The sequence below is a fragment of the Leopardus geoffroyi genome, chromosome D1, assembly GCF_018350155.1.
Source record: "Leopardus geoffroyi isolate Oge1 chromosome D1, O.geoffroyi_Oge1_pat1.0, whole genome shotgun sequence".
In the NCBI taxonomy this organism is placed as follows: domain Eukaryota; kingdom Metazoa; phylum Chordata; class Mammalia; order Carnivora; family Felidae; genus Leopardus; species Leopardus geoffroyi.
In genome coordinates this window covers 97,681,861-97,708,923 of record NC_059329.1, presented here as the reverse complement: position 1 = coordinate 97,708,923, position 27,063 = coordinate 97,681,861, and the positions used below count along the sequence as shown (strand labels likewise).

At 54.7% G+C, this 27,063-nt stretch overlaps 2 protein-coding genes across 6 annotated transcripts in view; one reads left to right on the top strand and one right to left on the bottom strand.

Annotated features, from left to right (window-relative positions):
• SYT13 (synaptotagmin 13) overlaps nucleotides 1-8,985 on the top strand; it is a 41,718-nt gene extending 32,733 nt beyond the window's left edge. The window contains exons 5-6 of the mRNA XM_045485069.1: nucleotides 3,528-3,657; nucleotides 5,323-8,985. Coding sequence (XP_045341025.1) covers nucleotides 3,528-3,657; nucleotides 5,323-5,627 — 435 coding nt within the window. The 3' untranslated portion in view covers nucleotides 5,628-8,985. The remainder of the gene's footprint in view (nucleotides 1-3,527; nucleotides 3,658-5,322) is intronic.
• Nucleotides 8,986-14,064: 5,079 nt separating this feature from the next.
• PRDM11 (PR/SET domain 11) overlaps nucleotides 14,065-27,063 on the bottom strand; it is a 90,674-nt gene continuing 77,675 nt past the window's right edge. For 3 of the 5 annotated variants that reach the window (XM_045485063.1, XM_045485062.1, XM_045485064.1), the window contains 2 exons: nucleotides 24,549-25,175; nucleotides 14,065-23,336 (listed from right to left, as the gene is read on the bottom strand). In XM_045485063.1, coding sequence (XP_045341019.1) covers nucleotides 21,172-23,336; nucleotides 24,549-25,175 — 2,792 coding nt within the window. In that variant the 3' untranslated portion in view covers nucleotides 14,065-21,171. Of the gene's footprint in view, nucleotides 23,337-24,298; nucleotides 25,176-27,063 lie in introns of those variants that run through there. The other 2 variants (XM_045485066.1, XM_045485067.1) reach the window with 2 other exon arrangements.

The window sequence follows — 27,063 nt, the reverse complement described above, 5'->3', positions numbered from 1 at the left end:
CGATGGTGTATGAGGCTCCATCAGCTAGAGCCTTCCCTGACGGACGCCTTCAGTCCCCACCTGCCTCCCTTTTTGCTATAATCTCTTCCTTGCCTTATTTTTCTTTCTTTCCCAGCCTCAGAAAATGGACAAAAATTTGCAGCCACTCTCAGCTGGAACCACAGTCTCTAATTAGCGCGTGGTTTGGGATTTGTGCGGAATCACAGCCCGGGGGGCCTGGGAAGAAGATCGCACACTTTGGTTTATTCGGCTGGTAGAGCAGCTTTCTCTGGAGGTGGAGGGGCTCCCCTAGGGCTTTGGAGACTTTGGTGCCGCCAGGGCCGAGGGAGACTATCTCCCTGGAGGTCTCAGACCTTCTATCCTTCCCCCTAGAAGAGCAAGACACGTTCGTTCATCCCACAAACACCCTGCCCGGTTTCCAGCCTGTGCCAGGCACGGCGCCAGGAGCTGGGGACACAGCAGAAATTAGCACCGGGCCCTGCCCTCACAGTGTACGCATTCTAACCCTCATCATGCTCAGAGGGGCCACTGTGCCTCAAGGACACTCTCACGTCCTCGTGGCCCCCTGGCCTGCTTCCACACACGTGAGCAATGACTGCAGCATGCCGTCCGACCTAGGAGCTGGCGCCCCGCGGCAGGTGAGGGTGGCCCTGGCCCCAGCTCGAGGGTGTGGGCTGACGTGAACAAGGCGGGCAGAGCCTTCAGTGGCTGCTTCGCTCCTCTGTGGGCTAGAACGGGTTAACGGAGGGGCCAGCCAGTTCTTGCCGGAAGACATTCAGCCCGAATGTGGCGTGTGCGTCATCAGGGATCATAGAGCAACCCACTCCGAGGGCACCTCGAGTGATTCGCTGAGAGCCCAAGAGAAAGATAGGGGGCAGGGTGTGGGTGAAGAAGGTTATTTTTGTCAGCAGGTACTTGGAGCAGCAGAGTTGAGCTGGCAGGTGCTGCTAAAATTGTCTGGCTGGGCTGCAGCTGGCTGGGCTCATTCAGGGCCTTGGCACCCTATACAAAGGTGACGAGACCTTCATGGGCTGATGGGACCAAGCTCCTCTTGCCTGGTCCAAGGGGAGCAGGATGTTTAAGCCAGATCATCCTGTGGCTACAGCACAGGTCACCCATGGGCCTCCAAGAAGCAGCCTTGAATCGGGAGGCTGTGGTCCACCCTCGTCTGTTGCTGCCCCTCTGGGTGCCCGGACAAGTCCCTGGGCCCGGCCTCTTCACCGTGGAACGAGAGGTCTGAAGAGCCCTGGCTTAGGACCTGGTCTTCGGTATCAGACCAGACCTCCATTCAAGGCTCAGTGTTGCTACTTCTCTTACTTTGGCTACATGACCTCAGGTGGGGACGTGCTCTCTGAAGCATCAAGATCTTATGCTTAAAATGGGGACAAGATTCGCCTGGGTGGCTCAGTCGGTTGAGCGTCCGACTTCGGCTCAGGTCACGATCTCGCGGTTCGTGGGTTCGAGCCCCGCGTCGGGCTCTGCGCCGACAGCTCGGAGCCTGGAGCCTGCTTCAGATTCTGTGTCTCCCTCTCTCTCTGCCCCTCCCCCACTCATGCTCTGTCTCTCTCTGTCTCTCCAAAATGAATAAATGTTAAAAAAAAATTTTTTTTTTTAATGGAGACAAGATTGGTATCTCTAGGACTGTTGTCAAGATTCAGTAAGACGTCTCACCCTTCTATCTCACTGTGAGAAATAAGTCCACCGGCCCCACCAGAGGAGGGACACCGAAACTCAGAGTACAGTGGAGTGAGGCTTTAATCAACCTTCTTGCAAGAGCGGGTGTCTGAGGGACAGGCACATGGGGGCAGTTACAGCAGACGATTTATCTCCTAGCGTGAAGTCCCGCCCCTGGTTCCTCATTGGCTGAGGACTACAGAGGTTACAGCCTCACTCAGCCGACGTCTATGCCCATGTAAGGCAAAAATCAGTCTCATTGGAGCAGATGTACATTCCCTGAGGTGACGCAGAGACTCTCAGTCCCTCCTCCCTTTGTTCTTTGGCACACGCTCATCGCAAAGCCCGCGAAAACAAGCCCGAGAAACGGAGAGGGGAAGAAGAACCAGGAAGTGAAGTGTCTAAGCGTTTGGGGCTCCACTGTGGGGGGGCTGGGGTTCATACATATTTCCAATAGGTTGTCGACCTACTGTTAACGAGACGGCACAGCTTTCATCTGGCATTTCTGAAAATGAACCCTCTCTCTTACTTCTTGCACTCACAAATAGTTGACAGTGTGTCAACCGTAGGCCGGGTCCCGGGAGCCGCTTTACGGACCTCGCATCCTAGAGGGATAGATAACGTAATCGCGCCTCGCCCATAATAAGTGTTTAATTAGTCTTCGCTGCGGTTACTCATGTCATTGCCAACGTTCCTGGCAGCTCCCAAATCATTCTGTCGTGTGACTGGTTACTTAGGGCTGGTGGAATCGATGCAGTCACGTCAAAGACATTTTTCTCCGAGGAAAGGGGTGATGGGGGCAGAGGGCCCAGCCAGCCTCCTCCAGCCTCACTCCCAAAGCCCAAACTGTCTCCTCTTCATCCAGAAACAATATGCCTGCTTCACAATCTCAAAAAGTGGTGGCTGTCCTTCCTGGATGACTGGTGGCGATAACCCCAGCCAACGGTTCCCATTCCACAGATGAGGAAACGGAGGGGTGGGGAGTGAAATGATGGACCGGAGGGCACCCAGCTAGTAAATGGTGCTCAGCCCCGGATGGTCTGGTGCTGAAATCTGTCACGCCACCTTTCGACCGTGGCACGCGTCTGTCTGCCTCCTGTGGGGGCCTTTTTTGGGTCATTTTTGTCCCTCAGTCGATTTGTTGAAATTCCAAACAGATTCTTGTAGGAATTTCAGCGGAGACACTCTGTAGAGCCACAGACGGAGGAAAGGCGTGCTGGCTGTTTGACAGGGAGCGTCAGCACCTCCTGCAAAGCGAGGTTATTGCCGGAGGTCTCTGGTGCCCCTCCTAACGTCGCATGCCTGGCTTTTTTGTTGACACAGTTGGCCGTTCTGTTGACCAGGCAAGGCCCTGCTCCGCATTCATACATCATATTATTGACTCTCAGCCCTCCAGGGGCTGGAAGGAATTCTCTTTTCAAACAGAGTAAGGAATCGCAACTCCCCACTGCCGCAGGAACCTGACGGGTCGATGCAGCGGTTCTCAAACTGTGTCCCCGAGAACCCTAGTGTTCTATAAAGATACCCCAAGAGCTTGTAGGGGATGGCGAAGGCTGAGAAGGGGTCCCGACCCTCCGCTCCTGCCACATCCTAAGTGGCATCTCTTTGATGTGTTTTAGAAGTTGGGTTTGAACATATGATAATTTGGAAAATCACAATTTGTGGCAACTGAAAAATTCTTCGGGAGGCACACACGACTTAGAATTCTTCAGTGCCGCCCTCCTCCCTCTGTAAGAAAGCAGCCTTGATGGGTCCATGGTTTCTAGGATGCCTATTGGATACAGGTCCAGTGTGACCCCAGGCTGAGCATTTAGTTGATGGGTTCCCCTCCTGTATCCTCTCTTCTGTTTCAGGAACCATCTGCAGGAACTGGAGAGGTCCTTCTATCCATCAGCTATCTCCCAGCTGCCAACCGCCTCCTGGTCGTGCTCATTAAGGCCAAGAACCTCCACTCCAACCAGCCCAAGGCGCTCCTGGGGAAGGGTGAGTGAGAACACAGTCCCTTCTTTAAATTCATATCCGTTTACTCCTGGGCCGATCCCTCCATCGGGCCCAGGTGTGAGCTGCCTGGAGCTTCCTACCTTTCAGATCCACCATGAGAGGAACCCGTCTTACCCACGGGTCAGAGGAAGCCAAGGATAGGACCGTAGCCACGGACCGGAGCATCTGGGCTAAGAAGAAACTTAGCCCATCACCCACACCCAGCTGGACTCACCTCACCAACTGGTGTCTGGAAGGCTAGGTCCTCCTGTCTCAGCTGGCCGTCACCGTGTGCCCCACGCCCCCCCCCCCCCAGCCTCTTCTCTCTTCTCAGTCTTTGTCAACCTGCCACCCCCACACCAGCTGAGTGCGGATGCTGGCAGAAGGCGTGTGGGTGCCTGGGCTGAGGCGGCCTGAAGCTTCGGGCATCTGTGCCCCATATACCCAAATAAGCATCTCTTCAACATTCTGGAAGCCTCAGGTTTTGCTTCTGGATACCCCAGCACAGACCCCGAGTCTGGGGACTGAAACGGGCTCTCTTGTCAGGGCCGGAAACGTAGCAGTATGCTGCTTGGACCCAGAGCCAAGTGCTCATAGCAGGGGATAAATAAATAGATATTTATAGCAGGACACAAACTGAGAATTGTCACCGCATTCGTTACCTTTGAGCAAACGATTTGGGGCAAAAGAAATCAGAACTGGTTTCGCCGACAGATTCCTGAGCCAAAGGCCAGAGTTCGGTGCTTCCTCTCCTCCCCTCCAGACAATTCTTTGCCCTCTACTCTTTTTTAATTTGTATTTATTTATTTATTTATTTATTTATTTATTTATTTATTTATTTTTACAGCTCCTGTCAGGACAATTACAGCACAACACTCTGTCTCTCAAATCTATCGGCTGAAATAACAAACTAGCCACCCGGGGATGATAATTGTAGCAATGAATACCGAGTAACAATTATTCTCACATTAGCTTTCGGGAACCTTGACAAATGAAAACATCATCCGGGTCCTGAGCCTTGTGATGTTCCGTGAGAGCTTGTCCAGTGACCTGTGCCGCTGTCTTGGGGGACAGCGCCATCGGTGCAGTGCCCCTGGGGGGCCAAGGCAGTGTGCTCTCGTCCTCCACGTGAAGCCGGGGCCCTCAAGTGAAATTTATAAAACAACGGCGGAGAAGACCTTCTATCTTCACAATCAGCCAGACCGCTCGCGTGGACAGACCAATGGGGTGAAGCCATGGGGGTGGCTTAGTTTTTCTGGTCCGAGTTTAAAAATCAAGCTGAGCCATTATCCTGGGCCTGGTTTGACGTGGGACCTAAAGACGCGTGGAAGGGCTCAGGGCAGGTGGTGGTTCTAGCTTGACCCAAGACTGGGCCACCAGACGACCACCCTGGATGTACTATGCTATTGGGTGCTTTCCACACCACAGCCTAAGTTCTGTGGAGGCAGGAACTTCTGCCGTATCCCCCGGTCTAGTGCCACACGGGGGCCATTTAACAATTGAATGAGCGCAGGGCCCGGTGAGAACGGGGCGAGCCCAGAGGGAGCCTCGATGCACATCTTGAGCCGGAGACCCCGTCTCTCCAGCCCTGAGGGGGAGGAGCCTCATCCTGGGCCCGCTACCCGCCCCCCCCCCCAGCTTACCCTTCTGTCTCTCTCTCTCCCCCAGATGTCTCTGTCAAGGTCACCTTAAAGCACCAGGCTCAGAAGCTGAAGAAGAAGCAGACCAAACGGGCCAAGCACAAGATCAACCCCGTGTGGAACGAGATGATCATGTTCGAGCTGCCGGATGGCCTGTTGCAGGCCTCCAGCGTGGAGCTGGAGGTGCTGGGCCAGGACGAGGAGGGGCAGAGCTGTGCGCTTGGCCGCTGCAGCCTGGGCCTGCACGCCTCGGGCTCCGAGCGCAGCCACTGGGAGGAAATGCTCAAAAACCCCCGGAGGCAGATCGCCATGTGGCACCAGCTGCGTCTGTAGCCAGCTGCCTGGGCTCCTCCCTTGTCGGGCACAGCCCCGCCCCTCCAGCCCCGCTGTCCTCCTCGACGTCTTCTTTGTGCCCCATCCTCATCCCGACACCCAGGGGACAGATGTGTTTGCAAAGGCCAGGACCCCGCCCCTCTCTTCTTACACTCTCATTTCTTAAACATGAGCGAGGCAGGGCCGGCGGTGGACACGGGACATTTGGGTCCCACTGAGGAATGCGTTTGGCTCCTCTGTGCTGTTGAAGAGACGCCTGTCAAATACAGCCCACGGGCAGGTTTGGCCGGTGGGGTCCGGCCGGATGCAGAGAAAGCTTAAGGTGGGGAATAACGTGCGTGCAGAAGGTGGCTCTTTAAAAAGAGGCGTTTCAAAAATGATGGAGGAAATAAAGTATCCTGGATCAACTCGGAGAATTAGGGATTGTCAGGATGGGATGAAATCAGCACTAAATCACGCCCCCGACCTGGTCGCGGCAGGAACCCAGTTCTCAAACCTTAGCGTGTAAAGAATCACCAGCACATTCCCCGGGCCCACCCGTCGACATTCCAAGTCGATCTTCCCGGCCGAAACCCAGGCACCTGCATTTTTAACCAGCACCGAGGGGTTTTGATGCCGAGGTTGGAGCACCGCATTTGGAGAAGTCCCTTCTACAGCATTCCGGACAGGTTTTTCGCAGTCCTTGTCGGGGCTGCAGTCCCCAGGGGCAGCCAGTTCCAGTGCAGGACATCTCAACGGGCAGTGTGAAATGTGGGAGGCCTGTCCGTTTCTTTCATTTGACTATTTTAATGCTTAATATTTTCATCTGTGCCCTTCAGATCCTGTTCTGGGGCTGAATTCTGTGCTTTTTGTTCAATAACTCCCCATCGTTTTATCTCAAACTCGGTTCACGTTATACTTGGGGAGATCTTCCGTGATGAGCCTGTTCGTCACGAGGCACTAGTCGTCACATCCACCGACATCGCCCAAGTGACCCTCTGAGACAGATGCATCTCTCAGCATGCCAGCCCTTCCAGGAGGAATTCGGGGGAGAGGGGGTGGGGACACATACTAACTTAGTCTATTATGTCTGGCTCCGTAGATGTGGAGAAGGAAGGTAACTTGAAATAGGAGAGAGAGTCTTTTGAGAGTGTGCCTCCCTTCCTGAATTTTCAGGGCCTGTCGCTTGAATCAGTAAGTAACCAGCAGCCTGGGTTTCAAATCCCTACCTTCTTATTCCAAATAGCTGTCCACATCGTCAAAGGATGCGTCTTGCCGAGGGGGTGGGATATTTGCCCGTGAACCAGGATCCCCGGGTTCCGTGGTTGGCCATCTGTAAAACAGAACCAGCAGCATGGCAGTTCTGTATCTGTGAATGAGGTGGTAGATGAAATAGTGCTCCGAAGCCGTCGGCATTCTCTGGCCAAAAAAACAAACTCTCAGGCCACCCACAGATCATCTTGACGCTTCAAGATGGCAGCTGAAATGACTGGAAAGTGCCAGAACCATCCCAGGCACTTCCGGAACCATGGATTCTGCATCTGAACTCTGCTACGGGACATCCAAACTCTGGGCTTTCAAACGTCACCCAGTCCTATGACCCACAAGGGACCCCGAGGCGAGATGGGTAAGGGCCGTGCTGCTTTTCCGCAACAAGCCAGGCCATGCTTGGCCTCTCCCTGAGAATCTGAGCAGGGGCCTTATCACCTTCTGTCACGATCTGCCCGTCCCGTGCAGAAGTAGAAAAGCATCCGAAGAAACAGAAAAAAATATCGAATCCCTGTTTAACTGGAAAGGCTTTCAGAATTGGAGATCTTGCTCATTAAGGTGGACCACCCCCCTGCCAAGTGCTTTTTAGGCAAAGCGTTTGCTAGCGATTTCCTATAACACGTGGTTGAGGCTCCCCTCACGCCCTGGTCTGCCCGTTGGGGTTGGCATAGCCACAAGGAAACAAAACATTTCCTTCGCGAGCTGACCAGTATTCTCTTCTTGGCAACATCCGCTACTCCAACGGACAACACTCTGGATTCTAGACTTAAAATCAGGAAACACAGGTTCTACTTCCTTATAAATCTATGCACCTGCCTCACAGTCGCACTGAAGGATGTTTGAGGTGGGCCAGAGAGGGCCTCGGACGCCAGAAAGATCAACTCTGCCTCTGGTCATTCCATCACGAGCCATCTGTTCTTTGTACCTCAAGCGTTGCGCTTTCCAGAATCCAATCTAAAGGCTGCCCCAGTAAGAGTCAAATGCCACCGTAGCACATCGTAGTGTCACCCACCACCTCACGGAGCAGGCCTGCGCAGAACGAGATAGGTTTTTGCGGGAGGTTTTTCACCTGTGTGTTCCGAGGACCCAGAATGAAGCTAGCTCACGGGCCCCCGATGAGTATCTGTTGCGTGACTTAATGAATGAAGGATGGATAGGGGGTTGGCAGGAAGAGACGCTGCGAGTGGCACAAAAGTCCGTCTGTCCTGAGTTCTCAATGGCAAAAGCAGCAGACACCTCAGCCGTCGGCCTGAACATTCACATGTAAGTGCTACCATCACCTAATGACAAATCCCAGCCACCTGTACATGTACCTAGTGACAGAAGAGACCGTAACGGCCGTGCTTTTCCAACAAAATTCCGTCTTGGTGCATTTTCAATCGCCCAGAGGTCCCAGACCGCCACATCGACAGACTTCGGTGATCTTCGCCTCCGCGTACCTTGTAGCAGACACACGTGCAACTCACCCCCCCCCACCCCCCCATTAGAGTACTTGGGCCCGTGTGACTTCGCCCGATCATTTCTGAAAGGAACACCTTGTGCTTGGCCAGGGAGCATTTTCGAAGAAGGGCATGGAGCGAGATGGAAATAAGGCGAGAACCCATCGCAGACCGGCCTGTGGCCCCCAAGGTGACCTGGATGGCGATGGGAGTCCGCCCGTGTTCATCTGTGACTCTGCCTCTTCCATCAAATCAGTGTGTATTTGCTGAGTGTCTATTGCTCGAGTCCTTGTGTGTGTCCGTCCATTTCAATTTGAGATATGACTCTGGGTGTGGGTTAAGTGACATAGCGCTCCAGATGAGGCTGGGTAGAGAGGGTAGGGTTGGAAGAGAGGCTCCCCGGGGGCAGTTCCTTTGGGGTGTACAAGAGTCCTGGAGGGAGGTAGTCCCAGCCCGAGCCAGATCGAGGCGAGGACCCCCCCCAAAGACAGACCTAGTCTTCGTGATTTGTTTCTGCCGCCCGTGTTTGCTGTTGTCAGTGCTAAGCGTGTGTCTGTTTCGCAGTCATGAACTGAAGTACAAAAAGACGCATGAGACGTTGTAGTCCTACGTCTGGTGTCACATTGGGGAACACCGACCTTTCAATGGTAAATAAATAATTTCCAACCAGGTCAGGTGCCTGGTGTCTTGTTTCTTTCTTTTCACTTAACATTTTAGACCTATATGCACAAAAAACAATCTGGTAAACACTCATAAGCCACTGCCGAGTTTTATAAAACTCGACCAAGGTAGTCAAAGTCCTCTCAAGTCCTTCACTCAGGAGACCGCCGTGTTTCTCCCCCCAAGCATTTCTTCATCCTTTCGCTACGCGTGTATGTAAACCCTGAGCAGCGTCAGAGTGTGTTTGCGTGTTTTAAACTTTGTTTCAATCGCATCCCGCTATTGCCCCCCATCCAAATCGTTTTAAGTTTTGTTTTGGTTTTTATTTACTTATTTTGAGAGAGAGAAAGAGAGTGAGCAAGGGAGGAGCAGAGAGAGAGAGGGAGAGAGAGACTCCCAGGCGGGCTTCGCACTGTTAATGCAGAGCCTGACGTGGGGTTTCATCTCATGAGCCGCAAGATCATAACCTGGGCCAAAATCAGGAGTCGGATGCTTAACCGACTGAGCCACCCAGGCACTGCCCCCCGCCCACGTTAAAATTTTGAGCTTGATCCATGCAGACCCATGTGGCTCTAGTTCATTCATTCACTCGTTCACTCGCTCACTCATTCATGCATTTGCTGCTGTATAACATTCCATCGTATGGAGATGCCAGAATCCCATCCCCTTACTGACATACGTTTAGATGTTTCCTTTTTTTTCCTATTACAAGATTGCTGTGGTCATGCCTGTGCATATCCCCTTGTTCACATGCACACGTTTCTCTAAGATATGTACCTAGGAGTGAGTAGAATGCTGAATCATAAAGTGCTCTCTGTGTGTGCATGTGCGTGTGTGTGTGTGTGTGTATGTGTGTGCCTTGATGGCTTTGCTTGAGCATTGAATCAAAGGGGTTACACGCAAGCAGGGGTACTGGCCTCCCGGGGCTCTGACTTCATTCTTGAGAAGAAAAAAAATGAGGTAGGAACTAGAGAAGTCTTTGCCTAACATCCCCAAAAGAAACACTCCCATCATTGGAAGATCAGTGCAGCAGCCAATAGTTCTCTTGTGCTCCAGAAGGTGGGCAGGGACAAGAGGACTCCCGGAGGCCCGTCACCATAGGGCCTCCTGGTGGCCACTGCGGCCCTGGCCTCTGGAGGAAGAGCCCCTGGCATCAGGCAAAGGCTGGGGCCTGAATTTCACAGTCAGTAGGGAATCAGCCAGGGCTGATTAAAAGCAAAGCTCTTATAAAGGATAAATGACCCATGAAGAAAACCATGAGATGTCTTTGCTTTCTAAGGCTGCGCGTATAATTCCTTATTTTATATTATACACATATTTATTATATTTTAATGACAACCTGGATGTTTATTTTCATAATAGAGTAGGAGAAGTAGGTCCTACCCCACAGAGCCAAAGATAGACTGTTTCCCAGGTAACTATGAATATGGCCCACTAGAGCCCAAAACGAATCTTTGAGAGTCTGGAAGAGGGAAGAGGAGTTATACAGGGCTTATAGAGTTCTACAGAGTTAAACAAGCCTTATACGGGGCTTTCCACTGAACCGCCTTAAGTATAAGCTCTGTCCCTGCAGAGGGACTCAAGTCTAGAGCCCTGCATTTAGGAGCTAAGAACCAGCAACCCAGCATGGCTATGTCACTTTGTAGCCTTGGGTAAGTCACTTGCCTTCAGGCCTCAATGTCCCCATCTGTAAAATGAATTTGGACCAAACGATCACTAACTTTAAGGTTTTATGATCCTGTGATCTAAACTGGCGACAACGTGCCTTTCACACACATCCTTGGTCTTCCATATCATACATAAAACAAGCTAAACCCATGTACCTGTGTACCTGCCCTCTCTGCCCCATGCCTAGCATCGTCTAACGGTCCCTCCTGACATCCACCCACTCCTCGAGACGATATCCGATGTCACCTGAGGCTCCCGAGTCAGCCTCTTCTCATGTGCTGGTGGTAATTTTCCACCCAAGACTTTCTACTTTTTTTTTGGAGCCAGTCGGAAGCACCACTATTCCAGAAGCTCAGAACCCTAGCATCTGTTCTGTCTCCCTTCCAGGGCAGACACCTGGCAAGGCTAGAGCCACAGGATGTGCTATGGATAGATTTAGGGGGTTGGGCATTTTCTTGTTGCGAGTGTTGAAGAACTGCCCCCATCCTCCCCTCCTTTCCCTCCTGCAGGTGAGCCAGCACCTGAGTTCCTTGGCAGGAACCTCAGAAGCATCCCCAAGCTAGAAATGGAGGCAGACACCTGCCTGGGAAGAGGTGGGAGGAAGGCAGTCTTGGGGCCGGAAGCCAGGCGTTGCCACAGAAACCGGTCCAGTGGTGGTCACCATGTGCTCAGGGCCCTGAGATGGTTCTTCTTCGGTCAGGTGTGGTCTCCCCTCAAGCAGCCCAGACCGGAGCTCCTTCTTGGTGTTTCAGGACAGCTCAGTGGCAACTGGGGGATGGCAGAAATCCTGCTTCAGAAACCCAGGCACTCAAGCCAGGGACAAGCAAAGAGAAACTCATTTTTCCAGCCCCAAACAAACAAAATCTCTCTGCAGCCTTTTTTCCCTTGAAAGCCAGGTAGGGTGAGCTCTTGAAACAGGAGAATCTTCCCTGAGGCTCTCTAGACTGAGAAGGAAGAAGTGACCCCCATTCAGGGAGAGGAGTCCCTGCCAGCTGTCCTCATCCAAGGTGGCCCCAGTAATTCCGGGTGAAAGGTGATGGCAGTGGGGAATCACACACCGTTCTAGCACCTATGTCATCTTGATCTGACGATAATGACGATAAACAGCATGCCGTGGACCACTGCTCTGTGCTAAGCGCTGAAGGCACAGACTCAGATAAGTGACCTACCTAAAGTCTCACAGCTTATAAGAGGCGGCGGGGGGGGGGGGGGGGCGCGGGGATCCAATGTGGTGTCCTCTAACCCTAAAGTCCAGGCTCTGACATACAGCCAGTGGCCAAGCGTCTTTATTGGAAAGGTAACTTAGATACGCACACAGTGGCTTTAAAATGCTACCTGGAACCACGGCCTGAGAATTACCAAGCTGAAAGGCGCTGGGAAGTTCTCTTTGCTCGGGGAAAGAGGGGACACCTGCCTGGATTGGAAGAGACCATTATTCAAGGGACAAGAGCCGGTGGGAGTGGAGGGTACTTCAAGTAGGCACCTCAGGGGCCACGTCCAGCTTTGTATAAAGAAGAGGCTGAGTCAAGGCCGGAGATAGCCGGGGGTCAGGTGCAGAGTCATCCTGATTAAATGGAGAAACTCATACAGGGACAGATGAAGTGGAAGCTTCCAGGACTTCCCCTGTGACCAATACAGCATTAATGGGATTATACTTTTATCAGGTGCTGCGTGAAGTCATTTCAATAAACATTGATTAAATGCCTACTGTGTGTATTAGAAAGTCTCCACTTTTTCTTGTGGGCTTTACAACCAAGAGGGGGAAAACCAGAGATAGAAAAATCACACACAGACACACACAGCCACCCCCACCCCCAGACACAGTGGCAAACAGAGATAAGGGTCTTGAAAGAAAATAATTACGGGAGGGACAATGGGCGGTGCCTCAAGGGTGGCTATTTAGAGACAGAAGACCTCTCTGAACAGGTGGCATTTTAGCTGATTCTAAAAAGAGGAGAAGAGCTCAGCCATACAACCATCCTGGGGGAAACCATCCCATGCAGGGGGCCCCGGGGTAATGGGAGGTCCTGAGGCAGAAAAAAGCTTGGTGAGCCTGAGGAACAGAGAAGGGAGGTGTGCCTGGAGCCCCGGGGTGGACGAGGTCACAGGCTGAGGCCAGGAGGTAGGCAGGGGCTAGATTGTGCAGGGCGATGGTCATGCTCAGGCCCTTGGATTGAACTTCAAGGGCAATGGGAAACCACCGGAGAGTTTTAAGCAGAGAAGACGCCATGACTAGACTCGTGTTTTCAAAAGATCACTGTAGACGTTGTCACATAGCATCCCCTCGGGTCTTTGGGCCACTAGTCAGTGTCCTGCGTCATCTCTCTGAGGTGAATGCAACTTGTCTTTTGATTCTTGGAGAGGGAAGCTAGGGAGCAACTGGAGAGAAGGGGGAAGGAAGGGAGTGGGCTAGACTTCATTGTCTTACCACATCCTCCAAGCCCGGCTCGGGGGAGACCGATCTCATGGCCAAGTGCAGGTGGAGCATCTTTCCATTCCTTGCTCTCCAGTGATGAAATCATTAATAGGTTCCAGATAAGACCGCCAATGAAAGTCAAATCCAGATGGCCAGCAATGGAGTGTGGGCTGATGCTGGTTCCCCTGGGCTGGATAGGCATGGACAGCTATGGCCCTTTGCTCCTTCCTCTCCTATCCCCCATCTTCTGGGAAAAGAAGAGAACCAGAACATTCCATGGGCACTGTGGGGTGGCTTTCACAACAGGAAGCCTCTGAGTGACCAACTGAGGGGACCTGAGTGACCTGAGGGTCACAGCCTGGGAGGAAGATGGCAGAGATTAAGGAAAGGGGAGAAGGACGGCCCCTGAAAGGAAGCCAGATTAGCCGGGAGCCGAAGCTGAGAGTAGGAGAGCTTAGATCCTGAGAAGAAATACGAACACTTTATCTATGTCTTTACTGAATTTATGCCCATCTTTTCTCTAGAACAATTTGGGCAAAGCATCGCTTACACCCGTCCCCATGCCAGTGCCGTTAGTGAACCAGTGGGGGAAGACCCTCCCCAGGGACCAGGTGTGCAGGTGGAGAACTGTGCAAGGCAGTTGGAGAGAGCATCAGAACAACAGTCTGTCTGCAACCGCTCTGGGTGTGCTTCCTCCGAGAGTCTCTGTGGGATAAATGCATGCGGGGGCAGGTAGGTTTATTTTAAATGGTTTCGGTTTTACACCTCCTTTTGGCCAGATAGGTGGGTGTGGCATGTAAGTTACCTGCTGGAAATGGACTTGACTGGGAGAAAAGCGAGAGAGGCAGGAAGGGGCTTAGAGGTCTCTTCTAGTACCTTCCAACCTGGCAGCGGCAGGCAGGCTCCTATCCTGACCCTGGAGCCTTTGAAAGAGGACCCATTCTGGAATTGCCCAGGGCCCAGGCCTGGGATGGAGGCAAGGAGGCAGAGATTCGACCTTGGTGAGTAAATTTAAATGCTTTTATTAACAATCTTCTTACATTACAAGGATAATATGACAAAAGGAAAGTTTCTGCGTACATATTATGATAAACCAACATAGCTCTATTTGTATCCAGTGTTCTAGGTCCCGTCACACAGGTACTATAAAGCGTAGTCTGCAAAATAATAACGTCAAGAGGTTTTTTTTTTTTTTTTAAGAAAGAAAGTATTAACATATTAATATGTGTGTGATAATAGACTCCTAAGTATTCCCCCCCCCCCCACCTTAGTTTTCCTTTGTGATTGAAATGAATCGGTTCAGCAGCGTGGGGGTGGAGAGAAGGAGAGAGACAGGGCTGAAAAAGAGCGAATCAGACCTGCTGGCTCTTCCCGAGAGACCAAAGTGAAGACGCAGGGGCGCCCGAGGGCAGCCTGGCCCTGGTCTCCTTGCAAGCAGAATTTACTGTAACCGGCTGTCCTCGCCTGGACGGAGGCACGGTGCCCGTGAGGCCCATGGTATGCTCTCTCTCTGAGGTACAGTGCATCGTGGATTGCTACCCGGGGATGCCCACCCCTGGCCACGGGTCTGACCCACCACCGTGGCAGGAAGGCTCGGGCCGCCCTGGTCTTTCTGGAGGCACTGGAAGGGATTCCGAGACCCAGTGGGCAGCCAGCTGTGGCTCAAGGAGACCCAGGCAGACGTGGAGGGGCGAAGAGGTGGGCATTGGCGAAACAGACCTGCCCCAGACCATAGGTGTAGAGGTTGGGTCTGCTGGAGACTGAGGTACGTTGGTAGATGGCAGGGAAGAGGAGGACGTGGGGTCAGAGGAGGCTCGGGGACAGAGGTAAGTGCCTTTGGAGAGCCGAAAGGCCTAGGCTGGTCTGGAGGAGAGGGGGCAGCCGCTGGCTGTCTCCTATCACCTGCAGCCCTGTCGGCCCCTCCTCTCCTACCTCCAGGGATCCGAAACGGTGGAGAGAAACCCGGAAGCTAACGGGCTCCTGATTTGGTCGGGGCCACGCAAGCCTTCGGTGGCACTGCCGGCTGCACCAGCGGCCTCCCCAGACGCCCCAGACACATCTTCCCAGCCTGGGGCGGGAGCAGGGATAAAAGCCAGGGAAGGCGTCCTCCCCGGTGGAAGCGGATAAGCTCGGGGCATCCGGCTCAGCCGCTGCCTCGAGTCACAGAATCGGAACAGTGTACGTGAACTAAACCTGCCTGTTACGGTGGCGGTGGGCGGAGGGGTCACGGGCCTCCACGCGGGGGAGGGGAGAGCGTTGTCCTGAGTACAGCCAGCAACAGCAGCTGTGCAAACCGGGCTGAGCCGAAGCCCTGCTTGTGAACTTGAGTTTTCACTGAAGCTCTGGGTGCGGGGGGGAGGGGGGTCTGCCGCTCCCGCCCTTCTCCGGCGCCCCCCCCCCGCCCTGGCCGGAAAGCCTCCACGTAGCGGGCAGCACTGGCTGGTGATGTTCGCGCCGCCTGCTTCACCCCTGCAGCGCCCTGGCAGACAGCGGTGGAGGGGGTGAAGGAGGCGGGGGGGCAGCCGCACTTCAGAGGCTTGGCCTCTAGGGGTCAGCAGAAGCACCTAAGGGGGGAAGGAGGGCATCCTCCCCGGGCCCCTCTGGGTCCAATGTGCACCTTTCCGGTTGCCACCAGCGCTGCTCATTCCTGTAGGGGGAGGGCATTAGGGGAAACTGTGCAGTGGTCCCTCCACCAGGGCCCAGAGACCACGTCCCAGGGCCAAGCAGCAGTGACCACCTCAGCGTCGGACTGCAGGGGGTGAGGGGGGACGCGGGGGGCACTTCGGCTGGAGCTCAGAGGGCGAGCATCTCCTTCCACCTCAGCCCAAGCCTGCGGTAAAGGAGAGAAAGTGCGCGGAGAGGGCAGAGGCCCGGGGACTCTCCTGTCCCGCACTGTGGGCAGGAGACCCCATTCCCGGCAGACAGTGCCCTCCTGGCTTCCGCGTCTCCCCCTGCAGAGGCCCTGCCTCCTCCCTCTTTGCACAACATAGCGACAGGCTTTCCCGTTGCTCTCCCAGCTCTCTATAGACTCTATTTTTATATCTATTTAAAACATAGAAATGTATAAATATATAGGATATTATTTATAGATATATAGACGTGATTTAATCTCTTACTCTGTGTGTATACGTACGGCATATGTCCATATATACAATATATATGCTGTAGCATTTGTATGATACACTGCACATACCCCCTGCTTCCATGCGCTCTCCTAGGGAGACTGGATTGCATAGGTATTTCCAGGGCAACACCACTTGAAGGGATGGGGGGGGGTGGGGACAGGGCGGAGGGGGGAAAGCCAGATGGAAGAGGAGGGCTGTACCATTTTCCTCCCAAAAAGGGCACTTTTTTTTCTCCCTCTGGCTGACACACAAGGATCACCTCAAAGGCTTCTTAAAATATCACAGCTCCATCCGCTCAGCAAAAGGACCCTGTGAGCAGAGACCAGGAGAGAGGTCTCCCTCCAAGCAGAAGGGCCCCACGTGTCTCTGGAGGAAATCTTCCTTCCTCAAGATATGAGGAGGAAACAAGGCCAGAACCCACGACCCAGCACAGAACCCATGACCACTCCCAGGAGGCTGGTGTCTGCCATGGGACCGTCCCAGGGTCCCCTGCTGTCCAAACACGCCTTTCTCACCTAAGGAGGCCTGGCCTCCCTGCTTTGGCTGTCCCAGGCTGACCTGGCTAGGGTGGCCACTTGAAGGGGTGAGGGGGGGCGTGAGGTCCAGTGTCCCCGGAACCCTCTGCACAAACTGGGCGTAGGACCTCGAAAAACACAAATTCTAGTTGGAAATCAACCCAGACCATATGCCATCACCAGATCCAGATCCAGAATTCCTATCCTTAGAGGGGATGGGAGGGAAAACACATGGGGAGGAATCTAGAAAAGAAATTCTACTTCAACCCCAGGCCGCCTCCTGGACCCCACGGGGCTCAGGAGAACAGCGGCCCCACAGCCCAGCTGGGCCAATCCCATAAGCCATTTCTGTCTCGCTGCGACCACGTTCGGCATTCTACGCGTCCTTTCCTGTTTCCTCCTTCTCGGTATCACGTCCAAACAAATGGCAGCTATTTAAACGTTACCTTAAATAATTACAAGGTCCTTCCTCCAAATGAGAGGGTTGACATAAGCAAGTCAAGGACAGGGGGCTGAGCAAGACAACTCAACATGGAAACAGGTAGCGGGGCTGGGGCGAGACCCCCACCTGCGGTAGGTTCAGGGCCCAGCACCGCGGCCGGCCAAGCAGACGCCCTGCAGCCCAAGCCCGCTCTCATTCTCAAGTGAGGATGAGGAGACAAGAATGTCGTAGGCAGTCGTGGACAAAGTAAAAATAAAAATAAAAACCTGGTGTTTTGGATGCCTGGACTCTCCTGTCCGACCGGGTGGGCAAAACGTGGGGATTCTGATGTGGCGAGAGCTGTAGACGGGGCTGGGCTACCGTCAGCTTCCACAGATGCTGGATGGCAGGGGGTGTCTTTGTCCTCCAATAGAGGAAGCGAACCATGTTAATCACAAGGGCTTGTGGCGCCCAGGCTGTGCAGTGTATCTCCTGGGCACACACGGCCATGAACCTGAACTCGCTTCCCACCCTCCTCTATGAGCCAAAGAAAATCACTCATCAGTCAGCCCAATTAGGACAAGTCTCAACCCCGGAGACAAACATGTCATTCTAAGCCAGTGGCTGAGCTAAAGGGCTCTGTCTCATCTGAAGTGACCATATTTGGGATACAAGGACTGCCCGGCCACAGCTTTTTATACCCATCAAAGGGAGATCAGGCTAGCTAAGCCTGTGGTTCCCTGGGCGAGACCCTGTGGGGGCCCGTTCTCCCGAAAGTCTTTCACGAGGAGGCGGGAGAGTGGCAACTCCCATGTTAGAAATCACGCGCGACATTCACAGGCTGGGAGCACTGAGCCTCCCGGGAGCATCCAGGTTGAAAAAAAGACCCTGTGTAAACTGCAGTGGGCGTGTCACCCAAATTGCGCCCTGGTTACTTCCGGTTCCAAGGTAAAGTGGCCTTCAGAGTGCCTCACACCACCCAGGCCTGGCTGGATTCAACAGAAGCCATGAGCACCCGGAGTTTTAGAGCGCCTTGCCAAACTTCGAGCACCCCCGGCCCCCGAGAGAGCTCAACCTGCCCCAGGCGTGGAGCCTGGCCCGGCAGGAGACCACCCCCAGTCCCTGTGCTGCTAGCTCGCGCTCATGTTCCTAGCCCAGAGGTATGTCACCAGCTCACGGCAGATGCTGGCGTAGGCCCGAAGGATCTTTTTTCCCGTCTGGATAAAAATCGGAGCTAATTCGGGCCGTGGCCTCTTGAAACAGTCGCGGCCCTGACCAGTACTCAGGCAGACATCAGTGATTCTCTCTTCCCGGTTTTCAAATGAGTGGTCCAGGGGATGGCTCCCAGTGTAGTGGGAGGAGAGGAGCAGAAGGGGAAAGGAGAAGAAGATCTAAGGCAACTGGTGGCTCGAAGAAAGGATCCCAACCTACTTTTGCCGGCCGCCACCAAGGTTCCCCTTGCCAGCCTTCTCTGCCCCCAACCCACCTTAGTCCGTGTGATGTTCCAAGAAAGCTCCCACAGGCATGATAGTTTTTGTGTGTGGCGGACAGAACGTCCGGGAGGGTAGGGTGGAACCTTGTGCTTTGCAAAGGCATCCCACTTGACCACAAATACTGACCCGGATGGGAGGAGCGGCGGAGGGCGGGCGGGGGGCGGGGTGGGGGGAAAACACATCAGCTTGAAGTACGGACATGGTTTGAGGCTGGGAATTCCGAAGCCTCAGAAAGAGCTTTGGGTGTTTCCTTGCTAGTTTCTGCTCTCTCCTTGTTCAGAGGAGGGTGGGGAAGTACGAGGGACTGGGAAGGGGGCCAGGAGTGGGGGTGGGTGGTGAATGTCACCAGGCAGGGGTGCATTGATTCGTTGAACAAGGCAGCATATGAGGCCTGGCAGTGGGACAGTTGGAGAAAACCGGGTGATTTTTTTTTGTTTGTTTGTTTCTTGTTTTTTTTTTTTTTTTTTTTTTAACATGCTACATCACTGTTGAAAACAAACGAAAAAGTTTCAAAAATAATATATAATATATATATATATATAATATATTTATATAATGAAAAGCTATCAACTAGCAGCAATGATTCTAAAGTTATCTTAGCACCAAGACCATAGGGGTGGGGGGAGGGGACGTGTGGGGAGTGAAGGTATGGGCCGGACAAGGAAAGGGGAATGACATGTTCAGTGTTGATGACATCTCCACTACGGTTCTCAACAGTGGCACGAGGCCTCGGAGACAAGCTAAACCAAGAAGGAAGGAAGCCACCACAGTTCTACGTCTGAGCCGAGCAGGTTGGAGACACGGGGGCCTGGCCTGTGGCCCGATCACACCGTCCTCTGCCCACCCTCTGCCGAGTGAGAGGACCTGACCACGGACAACGCAGATCTTCCTTCCTCCCCCAAACACGGCCTGCACCCACAATGTAGGATCTCTGCATATCAGATATGCATAAATCAGATGTGGAAACATGAACAGAAGTTTGTAACAGCTCACGCACATTTTGTTTAAAAAAACTCCCTTGCGAGGTATACTGGTAGTTAAATGAACAAAAGAGCATCGATCAGACTCCTCTAGCTTAAAACCATGACTTGCCCCAGGGAATAGGCAAGTGGCTATTTCTAAAGCTTATATTGTAGTTGTGTGTGTGTGTGTGTGTGTGTGTGTGCGTGTACGTGCGTGTGTGTGTGTGTGTGTGTGTGTGTGTGTGTAGGCTGCTGCCTTGAGAGTCCCGTCTGACCTCTTGTTTATTCCTTTTCTTTAGGACATCTCTACCCTGTTCAAAAAAGGAGGCATTCACAGGCATGGATGCAAGGCCTGGCTCCCCACTGCCTCCTGCCAGGCTGAAGGGTTTATTATCAGCCTTGTCACCAAAGAAGGCCTCCATCTCTAGAGACCCTCCTTGGAGTCACGCACAACCCAGGGCACAACTTGCATTGACATCTCCTGCCACTGAACTATAGCAGGCATTTGATTATTAAATGCACAAAAAAATACCCCCAACACATCATATGATTATAAAGACAGAGCATAAATAATTCATGTAAATTGAATACACACTCTCCATCGGACTTGCTTTTAGCCAAAAATCACTGCCCTATGAGGGTCTGGACTTCCTGGCTCTTCATTTCCCCCAAAGTCCTGGATCTGAATGGAATTATAGTATTTTACCCCACACCACGGGAGAACAGGAATGCAAAAAAAAATTCCCACCCCCCACCCCCACCCCCCAACACACACCTTGTCCCTTCCCCACGATTTCAAGCTCGGTTGTAAGGCAGTTTTGCCTTCAGTACAACAGGTAATATCTTCAGGATCCAGGGGGCTGGAAGGAGGGAATCCAGAACCCAGAGACGGGAGAGGCGACAGAGGTGGGGAGTGGTGGGTGTCACAGTTTGACCGACACGTTTGTTTCTAAGACAGTGAAGGAACGCTCAACAGGAAACGAGTACAAACCTCTCAAGCTGAAATCAGGTGGGACAAGGGAGAAAGTCCCACACACACACACACCCCAATCCGGATACACCACCTGCCCCCTCCAAAATCAGAGATGGGACTCAGCTACACCAGCATGGCAGCGAAGAGGCCAAGAACCCCCGTCGTAAACCAAACGGGAAAAGAAAAGGCAAGACAGAAACCCAAACCCCAACCCCCTCAACCCCCCCCCCCAAACGAAAACATAAAACGAAACAAACCACCTAAAGGTGATGACAGAGACCCGTCGTTTTAGCTTAGGCTGTTGGTTGGCTGTTAGGCGGGAACGCGTGTGGCCCCAGCACATGCTTCCGTGAGTGAAAACGGCTGCGGGATCCTGTAGACAAGAGTCGGTTTCCAACATCGTTCCTTTGTGAAAGCTCCCAGTGGCTTCGGGTGGATGCGTCACCTCGGTTCTTAAAAATTTTCAGTGTGGGTTTTTATATATATATATATATATATATATATATATATGTATGTATATATATATATATATAATATAATATATATTTATATAATATATCAAAGCTTATGAGTATAGATTAAAAAAATATTCAACAGCTTAGTGAACTCTGTGACACCGGCCCCCTAGATGTCCGGGTAAAACTCTGACCCGTGGTCCACGGTCTGCAGCACCGGCTTCTGTTCCAGCGCGGACATCCTGCTGAGGACCTCGGCCGACAGCGCGTAACTGTTGCCAGACTTCTCCTCAAACCAGCTGTCCAGCGCTCGCTTGGCGTCGAAGCTGGCGATGGGCGGGCCGTTCACGGCGATCGTCAACAGGTCGCTGAGCTGCTCCAGCGTCAGGCGGGAGCGGTGGTTTTTGCGAACTCGCTGCAGGGCGTTGCGGCCTTTCTCGCAGCAGGCGGTGGACGTGGGGAGGACCTTGAGGACCTGGATGACCTTGTTCAGGAGCGGGAACCTCTGTTTGTACTTGCAGATGTGGCCGATCAGGTCTTTGAAGCCGTTTTTGGTGTAGTAGTCGGCCTTGAGCTCCCGCCACTCCATCAACAGGCTGCCCCGGGGGTCCAGCCCCTCCCTGCAGACGTCCCGGGAGAAGGTGGGGATGGCCTCCAGGTGCTCGAATATCTGCACCATGTCCTCCTTGCCGTAGCTCACGAGCTCCTCGCTGTTCCTGGGCCAGGCGGCCAGGTCGAACACCTGGCAGGCTTTCACGAAGATCCGGCTGCGGGAATCAAACCTCTGGGCCAGGATCACCTGGGTCTTCTGGCAGATCTTCTCCCGGACGGACTGGAACTTGGCCTCGGCCACCCTGAGGTTCTTCATCGCGATCCCGTTGAAGCTCTCCCGGAAGTTCTCCTCGAACTCCTGCAGGTACTCCCCCGGGGAGTCGGCCAGCCGGCTGATCTCCTGGATGGCCTCCTCGATCTTGTCGTCCACCTGGGACACCAGCAGGTACTCGCCCTGGAAGACGTAGGCCAGGCGTGAGAGCACGGCGATCACGTCCAGGAGGAAGTAGATGAGCTTGACCGACTGGTAGTCCATGAGGAACTGCAGCAGGGCCAGGGCGATGGCGGACGCGTCCGCCCGCTGGGTCTGGCTGCTGACGTCCTTGAGGTGGGCCACCACCTCCAGGTAGTCCTTGATGAGGGCGTTGAGGACGTTCTGCTCCCCGATGATCCACCTCACGGCGCGGATGTCCCCCAGGAACTCCGTCTCCTCGCACAGGGTGGCCGCCGTGGACCGCAGCTCGCACATGAGGCGCGGCGAGTAGCGGTAGAAGCTGAGCAGCTGCTTCAGGTTGTTCTCGAGCTCCTCCAGGCAGGGGAGCTCCTTCCCGCTGATGGCGTCCAGGATCTCCAGGTGGGGCCGGTGCACCATGAAGGGCAGGCACAGCAGCCAGGGCAGCGTCTTGCGGATGGTCATGAACATGCTGGCGCGCAGGCTGGCCGTGACGTTGGCCCCGTCTATGCCCAGGCCGACGGTGGGCTTCTCGTCCTGCAGCCGGATGCCCAGGGCAGAAAAGGCCCGGTCGAGGGCCTGCAGGTAGCTCTCCGTGCCGGAGAAGCCCAGCTCCTGCAGGGACAGGAACTCCGTGGCCGGGGGCCCGTCGCTGCTGGTGTACTGGACGTAGACGGCCACCGTGTCGGCCAGCAGGTCGTCGCTCTGCCCGTCCAGGATGATGCCGAGGCAGGGCGACTGGCGGATGCGCTCCACCAGATCCTCGCGCAGCGCGCGGGCGATGTGGTGAATGAGGATCTGGCAGTCGCCCTCGTTCATGTACTGGTCCACCACCTTGAGCTCGCACTTCCGCAGGAGCTCGGCCAGGGGCCGGAAGTCCAGGTAGGGCCTGCCCTCGAGGGCCAGGTGGTAGGCGGTGTTGAAGAGCAGGGTCATGTTGCGGCACATCTCCTCCGTCTTCTCGGGGTGCATGCGCAGCTTGTACAGCTGCAGGCACTTCTTGTGCAGGTTGCTCTGGCTGTGCAGCTTGATGGTGTGGATCTTGAACTGCTTGGAGCCGATGATGAAGGCCGACGTGCGGGACGACTGCACCGTGTACTGGCGGCAGACGTGGCACCACATCTCGTTGAGCGTGGGGGAGTACCGCAGGAACCAGAACTTCTTGAGCCACTCCTGCTTAAAGCGCCGGATCCGGCGCCCGGTGGCGGCCGACATCTTGGAGGGCTCGTCGGCGGCGGTCATCACGTCGTTGGAGACGGATTCGTCGGCCGAGTCGACCTCCTGGTCGTCGTCCTCCAGGATGGCGGGGCCGGACACCATGCTCTCGGAGGCTGCAAGACAAACGGGAAGGAGACATTTGAAGGCCCGGGGGCGAACACAGCGGCTTCTCCGAAGCGACCGGGCACGCTGCCCCAAACAAAGGCGCCGCGCTGCGTGACGCGCGAGCCACCTGCTACAACGGACCGAACCCCGGCCTACGATTTGTTATACAGGCACTCTGGCTATCCGCATGTGGCTTCTCCTCTCTGGCGGCGGGGGGGGGGGGGGGGGGGGGGGGGGGGTCGCCCCCCGGTGGCCGCCCCGCGCCCGGCTGCTGGCCCGCCGGCCCTCACCCTCCACCAGCGGGTGCTCGCGGAACCTCATCTTCCCCATCGACTGAGCGGCACGACCACGAGAGCCGACCTGGCGGAGAGAACGAAGCACGTCGAGCGTCCCCGAGCCCCCCCGGGGCGAGGACGCGGGGGCTCGCTTATCCCAGCGGCCAGCGTGGTCGGGGCCGGCGTGCGGCCCCCGCGGGAAGGCAGCTTGCCACGGCCCCGGGCTATTTCAGGATCAGAATGCAGCTTGGTCAAGACGCATGCTTCGAGTATCTGAAACGCCTCACTCTGCGCTACGGGATGAGGTTAAAATAGGAAACGCTACGTAAATGCTGGACTCAGCTGCAGCTGTGTTCCGAAAAAAACCTTGCCGGTTGTCGACCGAGTCTAAAGATCCCAGCGGCCGACAGAAAAGCACGAGGCGTGCAGCCACACGCCCCCCGCATCCCAGTCCTTCTAGAACACTCCGGGCAGGGGAGATAGGACCGCGTGCGGCAGAAGCGCGATTCGGGAAGAGAAGAACGAGGCTGTGTTCCGGGACTGAGGTCAACAAGGCCGGGAGCTCTCCCCCACGGGGTGCCCTGCTTGGGACTGGGGAGAGAGAGAGATTGGGTTTAGAAGTTGAGCGTGGGGCTGAGACACCGGTAGGCCCACTAGAGAGAGGCAGCGGGTCAAGAACACAGCACACACCCCTCCAGCAGTGGAACTTCCTTTATTGACGGGGAGGATACAAGGGCATGACTCGAGGCGTCCCGCTGGAGCTGAGAAGCAGCCTGTCGGGGGCAGGCACCTGCGGGCAAGGGCCGCGACCGGAGTCCGCCCCCCTCGTGACACGCCTCAGGTCCCCCCGGGGGAAGGTGGCTCCAGCAGAGAGCGCCGGGCCACCCTCACCCTGCCCACCGGGCGCCCGTCCCTCCGGCCACAGTCTCATCCACGCCAACTTACCTGCGGGGTCCGAGAGCTCCGGGAGCTCCAGGGCCTGTGCGGGCAGCACGGGGGGTTCAGGAAGCTTCCCAGACTTAAGCATATCTAGTTCGGCCTGGAGCTCCCGGACTTTCTTCTTTAGGCGAATACAGTTAGGGCAAAAGGAGGTGGTGGGGAGCTCGTGAGGGTCGGACGCAAGGGAGGCCTCGGCGGGGCTGTCGGCCTTGAAGGACGAAGGTTCTTCTTCTTCGTCCTCCAACGGGCCTGGTTCCTTGGAAACCCCCTGGGGGATCTTCCAGTCCCCTTCCCCCTGGGTCCGGCCGACATTCTGCACGCCGTGTGACACGGTCATGGCGCACCGACTGTAGGCCTCGTCCTGGTACTTGGGGACTTTCCTGATGACCAGCGAGGTGCTCAGTGCCAGCTGGTGTGCTTCCGCCTTCGCGGATTCCAGGGAAGCCTCCAGCACGTCCTTGAAAATGAGGTCAATCTTCTTCTTCTTGGCCTGGGGGTGCACATCCCCCTCGTCAAAGCCACGCTTGTAGGGACTTTTGCCCTGTCTCAACACGGGGAGCGGAAGGGGACCCCTCAGGTCTTCTGGGTTATCCAGAGCCTGTTCAGACTTCTCCCTCTGCAACCTCTTCTCTCCTAGGAAGGAAAACCAGGGCGTGAGGAAGGGGGGAAAAGCCCCGACGTGGAGAAACCAACAGAAAACAAGGCACGCCTCCTATCAGGAAAGTCACTTGACACATCCCTCTGGATCTGGCCTTGTGGGGCAGGTGTGACACGACAGGGAGAGAGAGGCAGGTCACTCAGCGGATCACGGGGTCTAGAGTGGGATCTGGAAACGTGGGCAGACCTCTCTAAAAAGACCACGCGTTGCGCGGGAGCCTTATGTATACACGCGGCACATTTACAAGTGGAGAGAATGCTATAGGGGAGGGCAGCGGGAAGTTCGGTAGCCCTAGAAGATGACACCCCCACCGATCAAACCGGGCGGGTGGGCGCGCACCTCAGAGCTCAGTGCGTGTGGCTCCCCGCCCTCCAGGCTTCTCGTCCAGTCCTGGCAATTGGAAGACGGCTGCTTCGACTTGGTAAAAGGTACACACGAAACATGGAGTCCTCTCCTTCCGGCTCCCTGGCTGCCCCGAGACGGCCCCTCGGGGCAAAGACCGACCCACAGCCAACCATCCTTTCTAACTCTCCCAGTGATCAGAGGACGAGATGCACGGGAGAGAGCGTGACCTGAACGTCTGTGGTTCTCCCACAACCGAGGCAGGGGGGAACGGGGGGAACGGGAAGACGGGGCCCCCCCCCCGCAGTGGCTGACGGCTCCCGGGCGGGCAGCCTCCAGCAAGACAAAGAGGGGCGTGACCCCACTGACCCAAAGCATTCTTGAAATATAGCCGTGTCTCCTTACCTGATGATACAAAGAACGCTCCCTTTTCTAGCTCTTTCCATCAAAGACGTTGCTGAGCTCCCAACAAGAATTTTAGCCTGATTCTTTGAAACGGCCGCCACAGTCTCATAAATTGCTATAGAAGGGCGTATGCTCCTCGGGGGTGCAGACGCTACAGGGGACCCTCAGAAGGTCCCGACGGCGGCCTGTGGGGCCGGGAATCTCAAAGGGCTTCCTAGATAGAGGCGGGGCCCTGGGAGCTGACTCCGAGCAGCGGCTTGACCTGAATGTATGTTGCGGATGGATTTCCAAAAGCCGTGTTTGCTAAAAACCTCTGAGTGGAGCGGAGGCCAAAGGATCTCTGGGAACAATCCAGAAGATCCACGCTATGCCCGAGCCCTGGCTCCCCGCAGCCGGCAAGGGGTGCCGTGCCCCGGCCAGTGTATGAATCCAGGCTTCCGACGGGTAACAGCACAAAAGGGGGTAACCTAATCAGGACACCCCTCTTCTGTCCTCGCACGAATGCCTGAACGTTCTGTTCAGGGCCCCTGAAAGTCAGGTGGCTCTCACAGCCTATATTTTTATAACGACCGAGGAGCAGAAAGGGTGGACGTGAACACTAACACGTTCGCGGTACAGATCAGCTATGACACTTGCCCATTTAGAATCTCCAAACGTCAAGGGCCATGCTTTCACTTCTCACAGACCAGTCAGGCAGCAAACAGCTTATGTCGGGAGCTCAAGGCTATACATCAGCAGGGAGTCCTCATGCGTCTCTGCTTAAAGACAAGGTCATTCAAATCTCCCAGGATGCGTGGGGGACTTCTTCGGACTCAAGGCGCTCAGAAAAATCTAAAGGCCGAGAAGGACCTTTCAGCATCGTGGAATTGATTTCAAAGCCTCCATTAAATATGGGGGGAAACACCACAGAGTGAATCGGTGGCTCAAAGTGGATCAAATGACACAAGGTTTTTTTTGAATACACCTATCCGATGCATCCCGCTCTTAAAAGATCGCCACAAAGGCATACTTTACACTGTCTGCAGGAAGAAGTTTCTGGGCTTCAGGTAACGTCCCTACTTAAGAAGGACCAGTAATTCATGCTCTGGCATTTCTCAGGGCTCCAGCCCCCAATTA